Source organism: Cebus imitator, unplaced genomic scaffold, assembly GCF_001604975.1.
Source record: "Cebus imitator isolate Cc_AM_T3 unplaced genomic scaffold, Cebus_imitator-1.0 Scaffold254, whole genome shotgun sequence".
Classification (NCBI taxonomy): domain Eukaryota; kingdom Metazoa; phylum Chordata; class Mammalia; order Primates; family Cebidae; genus Cebus; species Cebus imitator.
The window spans coordinates 771,652-788,219 of record NW_016107569.1 but is presented as its reverse complement, the minus strand read 5'-3'; the positions used below and the strand labels follow the sequence as shown (position 1 = coordinate 788,219).

Genomic DNA, 16,568 nt, shown 5'->3' with positions numbered 1-16,568 from the left:
TTTGAGACAGAGTTTTGTTCTTGTCATCCAGGCTGGAGTGCAGTGGTGCAATCTCGACTCATTACAGCCTCCACCTCCTGGATTCAAGCAGTTCTCCTGCCTCAGTCTCCCGAGTTGCTGGGATTACAGGCACTTGCCACCATGCCAAGCTAATTTTTGTGTTTTTTGTAGAGATGGGGTTTTGCCATGTTGGCTAGACCAGTCTCAAATTTCTGTCCTCAGGTGATCCACCCAGCTCAGCCTCCCAAAGTGCTGGAATTACAGATGTGAGCTACCACACCAGGTCATGTTTCATGTATTTCTGTAGGATGACGTCCTAGAGGTAGACAACACTGTTCTGTTTCTTCAGTCTCTCCTGGCCAAGGAGATAGAACAGGTGGCCTCTAGGGAACAGATGGTTTTGACAGTTTCATTGGTTTAGGGATTGTTTTATTTGATACTTTATTATCCTCTCCAAATCTCTTTCAGACTTTGCAGGAAAAAAAAGTCATTCCTTGTCCTCCATTTTATGAGTCAGATCATCCTGTCAGAGGTAACAACTGCTTTTCTTATTGGGCTGACCTCTAATGATGTGTTACGTGTATTACAGAAATTCATAATCATGTGATGTACCTGCTCAGTGAGGTGTTGGTGCTTGCTTCCTGAATAATGTCACCATTTCAAACAGCTAATTAAGTCAGTGTAAATTATGGCCTTCTGGTGACATCTGTGTTTCATGGTAAATGACATGAAATGGATCCTGACTTTTTGTTACAATTCTTCATAATTTGCCCTGATTATAATCAAGCAGAAAAATTACCGTTTGGGCTTCTTGGGCCTTTGTACCTGTGAATTATATTAATCAATGAAATCTGGGCCTTTGTTAAAACTATAGTATTTTGATTTTTTTATTCATCATATATGTTATAGTATACAGTGGCTATTTCAAACATAAGTTGCTTTTGACTGTATCTGGTTGCTGTGATTTTTATGACCTACTGATGAGGGTGTGTCTTTTAGTTCTGGATGTGCTGTGGATTGGTACATATGTCTTCACAATAGTGTATGCTGCTGCAGATGGGACCCTGGAAACATCTCCAGATGTGGTGATGGCTCTACTACCGGTATGCATGTGAAAGAAACATCATTGTTTGAGAATCAGAGAGGTCTTCTAATAAAGCTGGAGGCTTTGATTTCAAGATGTGTGTTTGTGTGTGTGTGTGTGTGTGTGTGTGTGTGTGTGTGTGTGTGTTTTGAGACAGGATCTCACTCTGTTGCCCAGCCTGGAGTGCAGTGACACAATCTCGCCTCACTGAAGCCTGGACCCCCTAGACTCAAGTGATCATCCCACCTCTCAACTTTCTGAGTAGCTGGTACTACAGGTTCACACCACTATGGCCAGCTAATTTTTGTAATATTATTATTATTTTTTTTGTAGAGATGGGGTTTTTCCATGTTGCCCAGGCTGGTCTTGAACTCCTGAGCTCAAGTGATCCACCCACCTAGGCCTCCCAAAGTGCTGGGATTACAGGTGTGCATCACTGCACCTAACCTGATTTCAGGTTCTTTTACTTACTGGCAGTGATTATGCAACTTCAGGTATAAGGTTTCCGTGCTGCACTGTGGGCCTGCAGTCCAAAATTGGAGTGTCCACTTACAGTGTGTTCTACTGTTTTGTTATAAGGTTAAAAAAAAATAGGTAAATGATTTTGCTTAAGCTATAAACTCTGAGTCTTGGTTAACTTGATAAAGAAATTTTAGAAAGCAAGGCAATATCTTGATTTTTAAAATTATTTCATTTGCTCTCAAATATTTAATGCCAACAGTGTGCTAGGCGCTGCTTTAAAGTTGACTGTATAGCAGTGATCAAGGTTATGGCCTTGCTTTTATGGTCTTACATTTCTTTGTCGTTGTTAATTTTTATTTATTTTTTAGAGACAGAGTCTCACTCTGTTGCCCAGGCTGGAGTGTAGTGGTGTGATCACAGCTCACTACAGCCTGAAATTCTTGGGCTTAAGCCATCCTCCTGCCTCAGCCTCCTGAGTAACTGGGACCACAGGCATGCACCATCACACCCAGCTATTTTTAAATTTTTCGTGGAGATGGGGTTTTGCTTTGTTGCCCAGCCTGGTCTTGAACTCCTGGCTTCAAGCACTTCTCCTGCCTCGACCTCTCAAAGTGCTGGGATTACAGGTCTGAGCCACCACACCTGGCTGGTCTTACATTCTAATGTGATAGTTATTACTAAGTGTGAGATCAAGGACTGATCAGGGTGATGGAGACAATAAAGCGGTGTTAGGATAGATGATGACTGGTATGTGTTTAAGATTGGGTGGTCAGGGGAGGCCAATTTGGTATTTGAAAAGGATGTCTTGTTTTTAATTCTTTTGGGTTTTAAGGTTGAATTTTAAAAATACATTTACCTAGATGCGTTATTTTAAGTTATAATTAGAGTGTTTTTTTATTCTAGGTGATAACACTAGTATTTATTAACTGCTACTTATGTTTTATGTGCTGGGCTTGAAGTTTTATATATATCATTTCATTTCACACTTAAAAATAGCCTCTGAAGTAGGCTTAGTAGGTCTAGTATACACATGAGAACAGTAAGTATCAGGAAGGTTGAAAAATCTGCTTGTCTCATGGGCAGAAAGTAGAGGAACAGAGTTTTTGTTGTTGTTCTTGAGACGGAGTTTCGCTGCTGTTGCCCAGACTGGAGTGCAATGGCGCGATCTCGGCTCACCACAACCTCCGCCTCCTGGGTTCAAGCAATTCTTCTGCCTCAGCCTCCCGAGTAGCTGGGACTACAGGCACGCACCATCATGCCCAGCTAATTTTTTTTGTACTTTTAGTAGAGACGAGGTTTCGCCTTGTTGACCAGGATGGTCTCGATCTCTTGACCTTGTGATCCACCCGCCTCGGCCTCCCAAAGTGCTGGGATTATAGGTGTGAGCCACCGCGCCCGGCCGGAACAGAGTTTTTAAATGCAGTTTGGTTGAGGCCAATGTTTGTACTCCTTGTTCTAAATGCTGCCTTTATACCATGTCCTCATATCTATACTTAGACTGAGTGAATATTCTTATAAAACTTTAAATGATTTGTCATTTGAGATTCTTGTACTATAGGATCTGAGAAAAATTGCATATGATAATTTTTTTCTTGGTTTACTCATTGTAGAAAAAAGAAGAAAAGCACCCAGAAATATTTGTGAACTTTATGGAGCCCTGCTATGGCAGCTGCACAGAGAGACAGCATCATTACTACCTCAGTTATGTTGAGGAATGGTGAGTAGAGTCTGGATGGGGCATTCCTGCTCTCACTGGATGATAACCCCTGAGTCACCTTGTCCCATGTTGAAATATTTTCTTAATGATTGATTGATTGGCAGGTCTCACTCCGTTACCCAGGTTAAAGGTTTTTTTTTTTTGTTTTTTTTAAAGAGATGGGATCTCGCTGTATTGCTCAGGCTGGCCTCCCAAAGTGCCGAGATTACAGATGTGAGCTACCGTACCAAGCCTGAAATGTTTTCTATTAGAGAGGAAAATAGAAGCCGAGATGCCTTGAGCATATTTTCAGCTGATTTTTGATAATGTCTTTCTGACTACTATTTCTATTTCCCCAATCTTTAGTTATTTATATTAAATACATACTTATCTCAAAAATCTAATTTTCTCAATAACCCCTAATGATGACCTATGAAAATATTGATACTCAAGCCTCAAGGAATATATTAAAAGTTTCCTTCAGGCTGGATGTGGTGGCTCACGCCTGTAATCCCAGCACTTGGGGAGGCTGAGACAGGTGGATCACTAGGTCAGGAGGTCGAGACCATCCTGGCTAACATGATAAAACCCCATCTCTACTAAAAACACAAAAAATTAGGTGGTGACTGCAGGCGTGGTGGCATGTGCCTGTAGTCCCAGCTACTCGGGAGGCTGAGGCAGGAGAATTACTTGAACCTGGGAGGCAGAGGTTGCAGTGAGCTGAGATCGTGCCACTGCACTCCATTCTGGTGACAGAGAGAGAGACTCTGTCTCAAAAAAAAAAAAAAGTTTCCTTCTGAGAGCAGAGTTGCTCTTTAGAATGGAGATTACCCAAAGCAAAGCTTCCATCCTTCTAGCTATGTTATTCTGCCTTTGGGTGGTGTATTGATTGTGCACTCTGACTTGATTCTGTTGTGTCTTTCCTTTGTCTTCATGTTGGTAGGCAGCGAGCCAATTCTGCAGGGCTTTCTCACAGAAACTAAAAAGTTCCACTTTACATCTAAAATCTTCCCACCTCTGTTCAACCAGATAGAAACCTTTACCCTCTCCTTGACATGTGGAGGCAGCCCTCACAGTGTTACCTGCAGACCCAAGTCAGCTTAGAACTGTTGCTATATTTGAATGTAATAGTCTCTGGTTTTATTCTTTAAGGGATTTAGTGCTGGCAGCATCTGCAGCTTCAACAGAAGTTAGTATCCTTGCTCGACAAAGTGATCAGGTAAATCTCTTTTTTGTCGTTTTTTGTGATTTTTTTTTTTCTTTTAATTATTGTTTTAAGAGAGAGTCTTGCTCTGTTGTCCAGGCTGGAGTGGAGTGCTGCAGTTTCCACTTACTACAATCTATGCCTTCTGGGTTCAAGCGATTCTCGTGCCTCAGCCTCCCAAGTAGCTGGGACTACAGGTGCATACCACCACGCCTGGCTAAGTTTTATATTTTAAGTAATGACTGGGTTTTGCCATGTTGGCCAGGCTGGTCACGAACTCCTGATGGTACTTTTCCAAAAATGATTTGGAGGGGATTAACTATGTGGTCAAGGTATACATGATCTCACATCTGTTTAACAAGTTTCTATATGAGAGCAAAGCTTCAGTGATAGGATGCCTTGGCCAAATGGCTTGGCAACTGCATGGAGAAACACAGGTATCAGCCTTAGCAGTTCCTTCCCTTCTGTTCTTTTAGGATCCGTCCCCAGTCTGTGGAAACATGCTGTGGAGTTAACCTCCAACTGGAGTATGCCGATGTGTGGGAGGCCTTTTCTGCCTTGTCTTGTTTTGTCATTTTTGTTTTCTTCTTGTTGCTTGAACCTACTCCTTCTATACAATTTAACAATAATCCATTCTCAGTTATGAAAGAAAAACATGCAGATGACACTAAATTGTGATTCACCAGAAATACTTTCTGTTTGACTTTGAAAAACTGTCAGAAAGAGAAAAGCACCTTTGCACATAAGTACCTTCTTTCATGTTGTGTTTCTTGCACAGACATGGTGGGCCCAGGTAGTGGTGGTGTGCTGTTCACTATGCAGAATGACCAACTACAGAGAGGGCACAACGAAAGAAGGGGAAGCTTATTTTAAAACTGCTTTGAGCTTAAAAATCTTTAGTGCATCCTTGTTGTAAATAGGAAACAAGTGCTTCTCCTCCCCACCCAGATACTTTGTGCTCCACCCATGCATAGATACTTTGTGCTTCTTCAGCCATTAGTATTTATCTGTTACTCTCTGGGTGGCCAGGAGGCTCATTAGGAGAGGCATGGCTTCCAGTGTCTAGGGGTAGCCACTTTTGGATGAGGCCAGAATTCAGCCCTCTGATTTACTGCTCTAAAATTATCTTAGATTGACTTCAGTAATAATTTCTTACTAGCACAAGTGTTCCGTATGTTCACACATTAAGAATATAGTTTCATTTTTACTTTTTATCAAAATAATTTATGTTCGTGTTTTTAAAAAATAAATAGAAGAAGAGCTTATAAATGAAAAGAATCACCCCGTCCTACCTGTTTGCTTTCTGGAGGGGACCGTTTTTAATTTGTAAACATTTTCTTATGATGCTCTCACCTTATCCCTAAAGAAAAATCTGCTTTATAACTAATAATTGGTTATTAGTTTTAGACCTTACTGGCTGGCAAATGATGATCTAGCTCATATGGCCGCCAGTTCCCTCCTTCCTCTCAGATTTATAACATTGTTTTAATTTCTTCTCTTGGTGAACCTTTGTAACTTTGAGTAGTGTTTTTTACCCTCATTTCTGGTGGTATCTTTTTTGAGCTGGAGTCTTGCTCTGTCACCCAGACTGAAGTGCAGTGGTGCCATCTTGGCTCACTGCAACCTCTGCCTCCCTGGTTCAAGTGATTCTCATGCCTCAGCTTCCTGAGTAGCTGGGACTACAGGTGTGTACTACCACACCTGGCTAATTTTTGTACTTCTCAGTAGAGATGGGGTTTTGCCATGTTGGCCAGGCTCGTCTTGAACTCCTGACTTCAAGTAATCTACCTGCCTTGGCCTCCCAAAGTGCTGGCATTACAGGTGTGAGCCACGGCGCCCAGCCTGGTGGTATCTCTTGATCTTCCACTTTGTAAGAGGAACGTCTTGGCACTCCTACCCTTTCCCTTAGCACTGTTCTTGCTATTATCTGTGTCTTCTCTTTTGTAAAATTGCATTCTGTCCTACAATGATTATTAAGTTATCTAGTCTGTAGTTTTTTGGTTTTTTTTTTGAGACGGAGTCTCACTCTATTACCAGTTGGAATGCAATGGTGTGATCTTGGCTCACTGCAATCTCCGCCTCCCAGGTTCAACCAATTCTCTTGCCTCAGCCTGCTGAGTAGCTGGAATTACAGACGCGAACCACCACTCCCAGATAATTTTTTTGTGTTTTTAGTAGAGACAGGGTTTCCATGTTGGCCAGGCTGGTCTTGAATGTCTGACCTCGTGATCCGCCCTCCTCGGCCTCCCAAAGTGCTGGAATTACAGGTGTGAGCCACCGCGCCCAGCCTATAGATTGTTTTTAAAAGCTGAGATTGTTTTGTTTAGCATGAATGTGTCTGTTACCTTCGCCATAGCTAAGTCACGTTGTGTGATTTCATTCCCTTTCCTGAACAACTTTTTTTCTTTTTTCCTTCCTTCCTTCCCTCTCTCCCTCCCTTACTCCCTTCCATCCTTCCCTCCTCTCTATTTTCTTCCTTTCTTCCTTTCCTTCCTTCCTTCCTTCTTTCTTTGCTGGAGTGCAGTGGTGTGATCTCGGCTCACTGCAAACTCCACTTCCTTGGGTTCAAGGAAGTGCATTGAACACCTGCCTCAGCTTCCCAAGTAGCTGGGACCACAGGTGTGCACCACCATGCCTGGCTAATTTTGTATTTTTAGTAGAGACAGGGTTTCACTGTGTTGGCCAGGCTGGTTTCAAACTCCTGACCTCAGGTGACCCGCCTGCCTCAGCCTCCCAAAGTGCTGGGATTATAGGCATGAGCCACTGCATCTGGCCTGTTTTTCTTTCTTGTTACTCATTAAGCACTATTCCCCTGTGATTCATACTGCCCAGTCTAGTCAACACTGAAAGTTAGGCAAAATGTTAGTGATTTTTAAAAACCAAGAGTCATTTGTTGGAAGGAACAGAGCCTATCCAAGCAAACTTATGCAAAAAGGGAGTTTACTAGAAAGACTTAATAGTTTCGCAAGGAAGTTAGGGACAGGAAAGCTGAACAGTCTGAGGAACTGGTACCAAGAACTGAGAAGAGAAGAACTAAGGTTATCTCTGTCTCTATAGACAAGTGAGCACAGGACATCTGAGCACAGGCCAGCCTTACATGCTTCTCTGTGGAAAAACTCCAGAGATCAGCTGGAATTCCTGATCGTAATCCAAAATGTCTAGGAGCAGATATTGACTGGCTTAGTGCAGCTGTTGGATTTGCCCCTCATGGTCAGCTATCTACCTAGTTGTCATGGAAGGTACCTCAGAAAGTGTTTGTGATAGTGATTATTCATAAGGCAGAGGCTTGGTACACCAGGAACTGACAGAGAGGGGTTGATTTGGAAAATTAACTTCTCATTTGCTGGGGTACTTCTGGCTTTTAGACCATCTTCCCAGATTTCAGAGCCTCCTACTCAACACATAAATCTTAACCAAGTGAGACATCTCTGTTCTCTCCATTTGAACAATGCTGGGAGGAACCAATGCAACGCTCTAACCAATGTGGCATTTTCTTTCTTTCTTTTTTTTTTTTTTTTTTTTTAAGATTAATTGGGAATCTTGGCTACTGGAGGATTCTAGTCGAGCCGAATTACCCGTGACGGATAAGAGCGATGACTCCTTGCCCATGGGTGTTGCCATAGACTATACGAACCAAGTGGAAGTCACAATCAGTAAGTGCGGCCTGGCACTTAGTGCAGAAATCTTCTTTCCAGTTAGGGTTAATATTGAAACACATGTTAATGTTAATGTACATGTTAATGACAGAGTCTACTCTGCTGGGCACTTACAGCTTCTGGCAGCACATTTCTACCTGAAGAGTGATATAGGCTGTATTGTGACAACATTGAACTGATTTGAATGGATATTCATTGATGAAACCAAGGCTAGACACTGTGTGTACGTGTGAGTGCATGTTTGCACACCTGCACGTGTCTGGGTATACTTTAGGATCTGGCTGAAATATAGAACATCAGGATTTTATGGCTTGGTTTCTTTGTCCAGTTCATTTCCCTGGTGACCTCCCAAAGAAGCAAAACCCGAATCTGGCACTGCACACCAGTACTTAGTTTGAAGGTAAGGATTAGAAAAGAGAGACCTCAGGCCCATGGTTTTCAAATAAGTCCTGGATATGTGTTTTGAATAGATCTTCCCTGCAGTAGCTTGGCCATGCTGTAGTCATTGAAATGTAAAAGTGCAACAAAAGAAACAGTCTTTGCTGTCTGGTATTTAAGTTTAGAGAGGTGCCTCTGTCAGGCACTATTAAGTTGCTTGTTCTTTCCCTGGTTAGGCAGGAGTATTTGTTCTGATTAGCTCATTTCCTCTGATTCTCTTGAAGTCTTAATTGACAAAATAGATGCTTTTTATTCAGCTGTGAATGAGAATAAAGTAGTTTGACTCATCTTTCTGTGTCCAGCTGTCCATTCCAAAGAGTCTAGTCTGTCATTTTTCTACTAACCCAAATACTTCCTAGATACTCTTGTCTTGGTGAGGGGAATGCCGAGCCTACCTCCTGAACACTGAGACGCTCATGAAAACCAAGGGGCCTTTGGGAAAGTTGGAGCTACTGCAGGACCGATGGAACTTCTAGGCAGGGCCCAGCAGAATGGTGGCAATCTGATAGCGGCAGGAGCTGTCTTTAAATAGCTGGTGCCCGAAAGGCTGTTCAGATCTAAATCAGAACAAACTAACGTGAACTGCGATTCAGATGAGTTTCTTAAGCCTCCTTCTTATTGAGGGCAGTTTTTGCCTTCTGGGCTCAGGCTCTTAAATTGACGTGGTTCTTTTACTTCTTTTGTTTTCTTTTTTAACAGATGATGAAAAGACTCTTCCTCCTGCTCCAGTTCTCATGTTACTTTCAACAGATGGTGTGCTCTGTCCATTTTATATGATTAATCAAAATCCTGGGGTTAAGTCTCTCATCAAAATACCAGAGCGACTCTCACTAGAAGGAGAGCGACAACCTAAGTCACCAGGTATGTGCCTCTGCCTGTTTTATCAGCAAGGGAGTACCATGGGCTTGCGCAAGACTATTTCCAAGAATGAACATGGTGTGAAGACACATAGTGGTTTTCTTTACCAGGCTGGTCTGTCTTAGGAAGGCATGCACTAATCTTTTTTTTGAACATGTATGCACATATTTGCCTTCCCCTACCTTCAACCTTTATTCTGCAGCCATTACTTTACTTTGGAGATAAAGGAAGGTCAACTAGGTGGTTTGCATCCAGTTGTTCACCAACAGTATTCTAAGACCCTGTGTTGTGTAGTGTGCATCCAAAAGACATTGTGCTTAGTCCTGGGATTGGTTACAGAAATGACTGTATAGTCTTACAGTGAAATGCTATGTAACAATTATATATGTTAGATTTATTGACAGGGAAGGAGTGAGTGGAATACCTCACAAAAAACACTATATTCTGTGTGATCCTTTTTGTATGAGAAAAAAACATATACATAGTAAAAAACTTAGAGATGGATTTAAAATCTAAATGGTGTTTATTTCTGTGTGGTGGGAACATGGGGATTTTTGTTGTTTATATTTTATTTTCTTGGGGTTTTTTTCTCCTTTTTGAAAACATTGCTTAAGTAATAGATGTTTGTTGGAGGAAAATGAAAACATACAAAACCATAGTCACTTAAAGCCCAACAGTCATCAAGCAGTGGCCACAGTCAACGTTTTGGTACCTATCCTCCATGAAAATGAATGCACACATATAAATACTAGTCTGTATTTTAAAATTTTTTTCAGTGACGTTTGTATCACTTGTGAAAAGAAACTTTTTTTTTTTTTTTTTTAAATACAGGGTTTCACCATGTTGGTCAGGCTGGTTTTGAACTCCCAACCTCAGGTGATCCACCCGCCTTGGCCTCCAAAGGGCTTTGATTACAGGCGTGAGCCACCACGCCTGGCGTCCCCCCCCCTTTTTTTTTTTTTTTTTTTTAAGACAGGGTCTTACTCTGTTGCCTAGGTTGAAGTGCAGTGGCATGATCACAGCTCACTGTAGCCTTAATCTCCCAGGCTCAGGCAATCCCACCTAAGCCTCCCAGGTAGCTTGGACTACAGGCATGCACCACCATGTGCAGCTGCTTTTTTAAATGTTTTGTAGAGATGGGGTTTTACCATGTTGCACAGGCTGGTCTCAAATACCTGGGCTCAAACGATCCTCCTGCCTAGGCTTCCCAAAGTGCTCGGATTATAGGCATGATACACTGCACATGACCAGAAAATGTGAAACTTTTAAAAAGGGCATTGTTTCATATATTGGAATTTGACTGCATTTCTCTTTTTGAACTTATGAGTATATAACTAATAATTTTGTTTTTCTATTATGACCAGTTTCTTACCTAAGCAAAAATGTATGACCAGTTGGTTTGGATAAGGTTAACAATACTTAGGGGTATATTCTCTCACTGCTTCCCTGTGCAAAGTGAGTTGTATATCACAAATAGAGCCACTCAGGTACTTGGGCCCTAGCAACTGGCAGCACTACCCCGAATAATATACCAGATGGCTTATAGAGTGTTGTATCAGGGTAGTCCATTATTCATAGTGTGTGTACTCTTTGTGTTGGTTTTTTCTTACCTCCACATTCAGCCATGAATGAGGGTACCATGAACTACCTATACCCAGGTGCCTGGTCTGTCTATAAGCAGAGCAGCCTGTGAGATTGGGAGCCTGTGGGATGAGGTCTGTTTCTGAGTCTTTGCTACTAGCCCATTTAACACTGGAGCACAACCAGAGGCCAATTTTATTGTTAACTTTTCCTAGAGAAACTTTCCTCTTCCTTCATAGTTGGTCCAGAGGTAATAGTTGTGTTCAGACGAGTAGAAGAAAGCCTGTCCCGTCAGCTAAGTCTACTAAAGCCTACGTCTAGCTAAAGCCTACATCTAGCTAAAGCCTACTTCATGGGTTCAGAAGACATGAATGGTTCCACCCGTTTCTACACTGCAGATCCAAGGATGCTGTATTGATCAGAAGCAGTAGTAGCATGATGGTTTTCCCATAATCAGTTCTGTTTTCAGTGGAAAAAATGCTTATGGTTTCTTTAGGGTCTTGTATATATTTTTCATGTCAGTTTACTTAATAGGCATGAAAGTTTAACATCTATGTGTGTCTTTGCAGAAGTAGTTGTTGCTGGTTCCATATCTATTGTATAAAGAAGTATTAACAATGGGTTTGCTTGCATTATACTTTAATCAAACTGACAGTTTATTTGGATTTTGGTTTTCAGAAAGTGGTATTTTCATACTTGCATCCTAAGTATTACATTGCTTTAGATATGGTGTCTTCCACGAAGATAAACTGCCATCTTAGCTAATTTGGAACAACCAAGACCTATTAATGTAAATAGAAAATATTGACACAAAGTATTCCTTTCTTATTTAGTTGGTTATTTAATTTAAAGATTAATATTTTTACCTCGTGAAAGGTTTGGAAAATAGAAAAATTTACTCATTTTTGAGATGGGGTCTCACTCTGTTGCCCAGGCTGGAGTATGGTGGCAGGATCTTGGCTCACTGCAGCCTCTACCTCCTAAATCCAAGTAATCCTCCCATCTCAGCCTCCCAAGTAGCTGGGACTCTAGGCACAAGCCATCGCACCTGGCTGATTTTTTGTATTTTTTGTAGCAACAGGGTCTCACTTTGTTCCCCAGGCTGGTCTCAAACACCTGGACTCAAAGGGTCCTCCTGCGTTGGCCTCCCAAAGCTCTGGGATTAGAGGCATGAGCCGCTGTGCCTAGTCTTTCACTGAATTTTTTTTTTTAACCATTTGGATTCCATTAAATATATTTTTCATTTTTTGGGTTATTTTTGTAATCTTTATTTTTAGAAGAGGAATTACTGGGTCTGTTTTTCATGGGTTTTGTTACAATGCCAAAATGTTTTCTTAAAAAAAAAAATACTAGTTACAGGGCCAGCACGGTGGCTCACACCTGTAATCTCAGCACTTTGGGAGGCCAGGGCAGGTGGATCACCTGAGGTCGGGAGTTCAAGACCAGCCTGACCAACATGGTGAAACCCTGTCTCTAACAAAAATACAAAAAATTGGCTGGGCGTGTTGGCAGGCGCATGTAATCCCAGCTACTTGGGAGCTTGAGGTAGGAGAATCCCTTGAACCCGGGAGGCAGGGGTTCCAATGAGCCAAGATCATTGCACTCCATCCTAAACAACAAGAGCAAAACGCCATCTCAGAAAAAAAAAAAAGAAAAATACTAGTTACCTACTAGTGATAAAAAGTTCCAGGTTTGTTTTATCCCTTCAAACATAAGGGGTTATACATGTTTAAATTCTTAAAATTTAGAGGACCATTAAAAATGCACCTTGTTTATATTTCTTTGATTAGAGATTGAATGTATTTACTTTCTCTTTTGTTTCTTTTTCTTGAGACAGAGTCTTCCTCTGTCGCCCCGGCTGGAGTGCAGTGGTGTAATCTCTGCTCATTGCAACCTCTGCCTCCCAGACTCAAGCAATTTTCCTGCCACAGCCTCCTGAGTAGCTGGAATTACAGGTGTGCACCAATATGCCTGGCCAATTTTTGTATTTTTAGTAGAGACAGGGATTCACCATATTGGTCAGGCTGGTCTCAATCTCCTGACCTGGTAATCCATCTGCCTCAGCCTCCCAAAGTGCTGAGACTACAGGCGTGAACTACCATGCCCAGCCGGCGAATGTATTTTCTTTATGTGAATTAGGTTCCCTGTCGATCAGTCCTGAAATTTTAAAATCTCTATTTGTGTGAGCTTTTTAAAAAATAGAAAACGTCTTATTTGTCATTTGCTATGGATCTTTTTAGTTCATTACAATTTAGTTATTATACCTGAGTAATTATTTTTTACACAAATCTTAACTTTCTCCCTTTGTGATTTTTTTTTTTTTTCTTTTTGGCCACTTCTGAATTTATCAAGGTGTTAGACTCTGAGACCTAACACTTATCCATATACCTCCTTTTTTTTTTGAGATACATGTATATATGTGCCTTTCTGTGTGTATTTATCTGGAATTACTTCTAGTGAAATAAGGTGGAGGTCTGAATTAAAGCCTTTTCCCGGTTGTTAATGAAATGTGGCAGTGACTGACTGTTTTGTGTGCCATAGTAGCACTGAGAAGTTCATGAAGTCCAATTATTCTAATGTCTTTCCTTAGTTTTCCTTCAGTTTCATTTATCTCCTGCTATGTGAAAACTTCAACATTAACTGTGTTCCCATCTGTTCTTTTTGCTTCTTAAACTAGTATCATTTCTGGCTTCATTCTACCACAAATTCTTTTTCACTTGCTTTCCCTTATGTGAACCTCCACTGTTAACAGTGTTAACCTTTCCCTTTTTTTTTTTTTTTTTTTTTTTTTTTTTTTTTTTTTTTTTGGTCACTATAGGAAGTACGCCCACTACCCCGACCTCCCCTCAAGCCCCACAGAAACTGGATGCTTCTGCAGCTACAGCCCCTGCCTCTCTGCCACCATCATCACCTGCTGCTCCCGTTGCCACTTTTTCTTTGCTTCCTGCTGGTGGGGCTCCCACTGTGTTCTCCTTTGGTTCTTCATCTTTGAAGTCAGCTGCTACAGTCACTGGGGAGCCCCCTTCATATTCCAGTGGCTCTGACAGCTCCAAAGCAGCCCCCAGCCCTGGCCCATCAACCTTTTCTTTTGTTCCCCCTTCTAAAGCCTCCCTAGCCCTCACCCCTGCAGCGTCTCCCATGGCTCCATCAGCTGCTTCATTCTCCTTTGGATCATCTGGTTTTAAGCCTACCCTGGAAAGCACACCAATGCCAAGTGTGTCTGCTCCAAATACAGCAGTGAAGCCCTCCTTCTCACCCTCAGCAGTCAAAGTCAACCTTAGTGAAAAGTAAGTCACTTCTGAAGTTTGATTCTTCTGCGGGATGGGTAGAAATATTGCATGTTATTTGCTAGACGTAGAGTCACTGTGAGAGGAGTTACTGAGTAGAATTTTTTACCCAGAGTAATACTTCGAAGTGGTAGAAATTCAGCCAACATAAAAAGCTGGCATTTCATCAGTGGATTAAAGTCCAGAAGGGTCCCTTAGCTAGCATTTTTTTTTTTTTTTTTGACTATTAGGGATTTATATTCAAATATTTGTTTTGCTTTTTTACATTACAAATGTAGGAAATATTCCTTATTTTAAAAAAATAAGCAATCAAGAATATACATCCTAGAAGGGAAATGAATCCCTTGTAGACTTCTCCCCACCGTGTCCACCCTTAACTCTGAACTGTCTACACAGCCACAAAGTGATCTTGCGACGTCATAAATTGTTAGGTGATCTGTTTGACAGTCCGTATGAAGCCACATGGCTGCTCACTGCTAATTCTTAGGTTGGTATCCAGTTTCCTCCAGATCTAGGTCCTACAGCTCACTCATTTCTTATTTATTTACTTCTTTATCTGCTTGTTCTTTTCTCCTCACTAGAATGTAAGCTTTTCGAGGGAAGCAATCCCTTATATTTTGTAACTCCTCCCAAAATAACCACTGGGTATAAATACTACCAGCTTTTCCCCTGCTTGCCGGTACTATCTGTTGTTGCTGTGGTGGTGCTGCCACCGTCAGTTACTGTTAATATCGAACTGGCAGACAGCCACTTCATGCTAAGGGTTGCATAATGTTCCATTTTGTTGGCTGCACCACAATTTATCTGACCAGTCATCTAATGCTGGATGTTTACATTGTCTACAGACTTTTGCTCTTTAGGTGGAACCGGCTTTACATTCCCTTTAGGCCATGAGTATCCCAAAGACAGTGACCTGCGTTTCTCTTCCTTTTTTACTTCCGGGAAAGGTGGTCACTCTCTAAATGAATTCTTAGTAATTTCCTTGGTAAGAAGAAGTACTAACTCTCTAAGCGTAATTGAGTCCCACCTCCTGTTTAAAACTCAGCTGGACACAATAATGTGTTTCATATCCTGATAAACTTGGTATTTTATATTGTGATAAACTTAGTTTTGTCTTCAAGTACTTTATATTTCCCCTAAATAATGCATCCTAAATAAGCAGACGATAAGGTAAATACTTCCTTGCAGCTCTCACCTTTTGTAAGAAATAGCTAAACATTTATGTTTTCTGAAGGCAAAAAAGTATGTTATCTTTGTAAGTTAACATAAAAGATAATAAGTTATCTTTTGATGACATTGCTCGTGCTTTTTTGAAGAATCTTCTAGCAAGCTCTTCTGAGGCCTTCTGGCTGCCATTTTTCAGGTTTACTGCCGCAGCTACCTCTGCTCCTGTTAGTAGCTCCCAGAGCACACCCTCAATGCTGCCATTCTCTTCTGCCTCCAAGCCAGCTGCTTCTGGACCGCTCAACCACCCCACGCCTCTCTCAGCATCATCCAGTTCCGTGTCATTGAAGTCCTCAGTCTTGTCTTCAACATCAGGTCTGATTTTAAGCAAACATTTTCAGACCTCAGCCCTGCCTTCTCAGATCAATGGTTTTAAGTGTTAAGAGTCCTAACAAACAGTTAGACAAGGTTATTTTTTCTTGCTTCCTGTATCTTACATAAATGATTAATGTGCTGTGATTTTTGTACTCTGAATTGGGAGACTTGCTATGGCTTTAATGTTGCCACGCTTCTCTCTGACACTTCTTATGGAGCTAAGTGTGCTTAATGATTCAAAGAAAATGTCCTGCTGTTGGGCATTTATTTTCATGTGGAGCCTGCGCTTCCTGAAGCACAGTTACAGAACAGTTGTTTAAGAAGCACAGGCACAAGAATTGTTTGGCCAGGTACAGCGGCTCATGCCTGTAATCCCAGCACTTTGGGAGGCTGAGGCGGGTGGTTCACCAGAGGTTGGAGTTCGAGAGCAGCCTGGCCAACATGGTGAAACCCCATCTCTACTCAAAATACAAAAATCAGCCAGGCGTGGTGGTGGGTGCCTGTAATCCCAGCTACTCAGGAGGCTGAGGCAGGAGAATTGCTTGAACCCAGGAGGTGGAGATTGCAGTGAGCCGAGATCGCACCCCTGCATTCCAGTGTGGGCTACAGAGCAAAACTCCGTCTTAAAAAAAAAGACGCACAGAAGAGAGAGTGCCTGCAGTGACTGTATTCGTATTTTCAGTCAATCATACTATAAGCAGGAAGATTTTTAGCTTTTGTTTTGTTTCTTTTTTTGAGACAGATTCTCTGTCACCCAGGCTGT

General features: G+C 41.6%; 1 protein-coding gene across 5 annotated transcripts in view; it reads left to right on the top strand.

Annotated features, from left to right (window-relative positions):
• NUP214 (nucleoporin 214) overlaps positions 1 to 16,568 on the top strand; it is a 101,997-nt gene that overhangs the window by 7,208 nt on the left and 78,221 nt on the right. For 3 of the 5 annotated variants that reach the window (XM_017499061.2, XM_037728045.1, XM_037728043.1), the window contains exons 6-13: positions 469 to 532; positions 1,000 to 1,103; positions 3,157 to 3,263; positions 4,395 to 4,461; positions 7,973 to 8,099; positions 9,240 to 9,401; positions 13,798 to 14,266; positions 15,630 to 15,805. In XM_017499061.2, the coding sequence (XP_017354550.1) occupies positions 469 to 532; positions 1,000 to 1,103; positions 3,157 to 3,263; positions 4,395 to 4,461; positions 7,973 to 8,099; positions 9,240 to 9,401; positions 13,798 to 14,266; positions 15,630 to 15,805 (1,276 nt within the window). The remainder of the gene's footprint in view (positions 1 to 468; positions 533 to 999; positions 1,104 to 3,156; positions 3,264 to 4,394; positions 4,462 to 7,972; positions 8,100 to 9,239; positions 9,402 to 13,797; positions 14,267 to 15,629; positions 15,806 to 16,568) is intronic. The other 2 variants (XM_037728044.1, XM_017499063.2) reach the window with 2 other exon arrangements.